The 3,592-nt window shown below is 45.6% G+C and overlaps 1 protein-coding gene across 1 annotated transcript; it reads right to left on the bottom strand.

The window, feature by feature from the left end:
• Nucleotides 1-739: 739 nt before the first annotated feature.
• On the bottom strand, nt 740-1,720 carry LOC147616036 (uncharacterized). The gene has a single exon (XM_086777922.1). It carries the CDS (start codon nt 1,718-1,720, stop codon nt 800-802), a length of 921 nt encoding a protein of 306 aa, XP_086634048.1. The 3' UTR covers nt 740-799.
• Nucleotides 1,721-3,592: the final 1,872 nt, after the last annotated feature.

Here is a 3,592-nt window from a genome sequence, read left to right on the forward strand (position 1 = left end):
AAGCCCTCGAAAAGACAAGACTAATCAAACTTACATCAAGAAAAGAAGACATTGTTAGAGCAAGTGGAGTAGACCTATATATCGATTGGAGAAGACGCTGGAAGCGGATTTCACGTAGACAGAAACCCTAGTGGTGGCACGCACCCTCGAACCTAGCCCAATATTACACTAACCTAGCCTAATGAATGTGTCACAATTGCAAAAACATAATGAGAAACAACATACCATTCATGAAAGCCCTACATGGTCTTAAAGAGATATCAACATTCTACGCTTCATAATAGAAGAAGGTGTCAACCTATGCATATCTACGCTTCTTGTTTTGTTTAGGGATATCAAGGCTATACTAAATTCATAATAGACCTATCCATAAGAGAGAGAGAGAGAGATCCTTGTTGTAAGAGTGTTTGTGTGCGTGTGTGTGAGAGAGAGAGAGATGTCCTTGTTATAATAGTAGTGTAGCTATGCATACAGCTCACTTCTAGAACCATCCGCATTAGCAGTAAAAGTCGGCTTTCTTGTGAAACTTGAGTTTTCAAAATTCCAGTACTACAAATAGATGTATACTCACGTAAAAGGGTTCTGGACATACATTTTAGTGAATATGTGTGCGTATCGGAATACATCATGTGAGTGCACCGAATAACTTCATGGCAGATATTAATATAAAATTAATTAATTCTTTATAGACAATGTCATGTGCGATTGTATCAAAGCGATAAAAATGAACAACGCTGACTAAAGCTGACTGACATACTAGAGTCAGTTGAAGGAGAGTAGAATGAAATCTCTAATTCACCTAACGAGTACGCCACTGGCGCATTGGATTCGTTGCGGCTTCCACCTCCCCCTTGAGAAACTTGATGTATTGTATGGCCTCCTCGAGCATGGAAGCGGTGTCCATGGTGGCTGTGCCGGGCACCAGACTCCTCAGATCCCGCAGCTTCTCGCGAATCCGGCTACGGCGCTGGCGTGCTGCCACGCTCTGCGGGTTGTTAGATATCCTCTGCAAGGTCTTGGGCTTCATGCAGGAAGATTGATGCTGCCCCTTCAGATGGGAGTGATTGTGATGAACATCCACCATCGTGTTTGACAAGGGCTGCATGGCTGCTTCCAAGTACAGCATCTCTTGTGAAGAGTAGGCGTGCCGGCCGCTAGGTGAGACAACCGCTAGCGGCGGAGCCAAATTACACCCTTTCATTGAGGAGCTGAAGTAGTGTCGTTGGGTAAAGCTTGTATCGTCCTCCACTAGGACTCCATGTTGCATGATCAACCCAGTCTCAATGGTTATGCCTTCGTTGAACAGACCATCCTCAGCGGTGACAGGGGGCGCAGCTTGAGAGAGCAGAGCTGCATGTGCAGCTCTTGCGCAGCTTGTGATCAACTCCGGAAGCTGCATTGGCGGGGTCGGTCCATAATTAGCAGATAGTTTGGTATTCAAATAGGAGCTTTCGACATCTCCCTCGAATAGGCCCAGTTGGCCGTGGAGAGTAGCGGTTGTGCTTGCATCGACCCCTGCGACTGCTTCATCTAATGTAGTGATATAAGGCCGATGGTTGAGCTGTGAGATCTCGTGACTGATGACCGGCGTGTTGGCGCGTTGCTGCTCGGGAGTAACACAGTTAAGGTGCCCATGACCAGCAGCGGTAGTCATTTGCACTGGTGAAGTTGGCTCACATGAGGCCACAATACTCTTACTTGACCCTATGAACCTCAACATCTCGGAGGGCCAACCACTTAGAAGACGGAGGATCCTCCGGTGTAAAAATCAGAGAGTAGCTGAAGGAGAACACGGAGCGACCAAGCAGAGAGAGCGCAGCTGTACGCGAACACAGACCTTAGTCTGCCACTCGACGAGAGAGCGCGCGCTAGGTTCTGCGTCTGCCACTCAACGACAGAGAGAGCGCTAGGTTTTGCAACCAAAGAAAAAGAGGAGAGAGAAGGAGGTGTTGAGTCTGCCACTCGCCGACGAGAGAGGGAGATAGAGAGCGCTAGGTTTTGCGACGAGGAGGGAAGAGAGCGAGCGCCCCTCAATTTATACGTTTGGCGATGGTCGTGTCAAGATTGCTGGGCAGCGTTCTTATGGCGCTACGTGGGTGCCCACCTCGCTGCTCGTGCGGAGACTGGAAAAGTAAAAGAGGCAGCTGTCGGATCGGGTTTCTGCTGGAGCTCCAGACGCCCGGCTTCAGGTGGCGTGCCGGTGACGATGCTCCACGTGTCGTGTGCACTTACTCTTGTGCTCAGCCCGCAAATTAATCTCCATTAGCGAAACTACGCCCTAGGAGTGTTTGTCAATAGCCACTCTTATATTAGGTCGTATTTAGCAAATGCATATAGCCACGTTTGTAGTCTATGCCTAAAAATAGGGGGAGGGGGGCACAGAATGGGAGATAAATATATCTGTTTCTCTACCACTTAGCAAGAAAGCTATTGGTTCTACGTTGATATTCAAAGTTAAGAGAAAGAGAAATGGATTCGTTGATAGATTCAAGGCTAGACTTCCTGTAAAAGGTCATGCCCAGTAGAAAGGGACTCATTATGATGAAACTTCTTATCTCATTTCCCGTATGGCCACTGTTCAATTTGTTACTACTTTGACAAGCCATCATAGATGGAAACTACACTAATTAGACATCAAAACAACGTTCTTAAATGGTGACTTGGAAAGTAGATCTACCCAAGCTCGTTAAGTGCGGGAAATAGGCTTATGGGCCAAAGGCCAAGGAGGGTGGGCAATAATAAGTGTGTGTGAAAAGGAGCCATGGTATATAGGCCAATGGGAAATTACTAATCACAATTAACTCATACTAATCAAGATTACAAGCTATCAAGCTTTCATGGCTCCTACGTCCTATGAGGTTCTCTTCCCCGCCTCCCCCAACTACAAGAACATGCATGCATAGCTGGACCCACTATCGCATTGCATATATCGCATTGCATACGAAGAAATTTAGCGTTTCAAATTTCTTTAGTGTGGCTTTGTACTCGGCGAGATCTACACATATAGTACGGGCATAACTATGCATATAGCCACGGCGTAGCTATGCTATAGTCTATGCCAAAAAAGGGGGGGGCGGGCAGAATGGGAGAGAAATAGATCTATTTTTGTTACCACTTAGCAAGAAAGCTATTGGTGTACTAAGTGGATTTTCAAAGTTAAGAGAAAGGGAGATGGATTCGTTGATGACAAATTCAAGGCTAGACTTATTGTTAAAGATTATGCCCAGTAGAAAGGGACTCATTATAATGAAACATTTTCTGTTACTTCCCCTATGGCCACTATTTAATTTGTTATTACTTTGGCAAGCCATCATAGATGGAAAGTACACTGACATCAAAACAATGTTCTTAAATGGTGACTTGCATGAAGAAGTTTATGTGAGTCAACCAGCTAGATTCGCCTAAGTTGGTCAATAACAAAAGATATGCAAGCTTAAAATAAGGCTATTTTGGTCTTTGAGGTTAAAAGTATCTCTGAGCGTGGTGCTATTTTGGTCTTTGAGGTTGAAAGTATCTCTGAGCTCGGATCAAGCTTCATCTTTCCCAGTTTCCCGCCTCTCTTTAAACCTGCATCGAAGACTTTCCTTCTCCT

Source organism: Cibotium barometz, chromosome 39, assembly GCF_041138505.1.
Source record: "Cibotium barometz isolate CiBa-2024 chromosome 39, ASM4113850v1, whole genome shotgun sequence".
Classification (NCBI taxonomy): domain Eukaryota; kingdom Viridiplantae; phylum Streptophyta; class Polypodiopsida; order Cyatheales; family Cibotiaceae; genus Cibotium; species Cibotium barometz.

What these genes read in the sequence shown, in the direction of transcription:
- LOC147616036 (XM_086777922.1), bottom strand. Translation starts at nt 1,720, where the DNA reads ATGTTGAGGTTCATAGGGTCAAGTAAGAGTATTGTGGCCTCATGTGAG.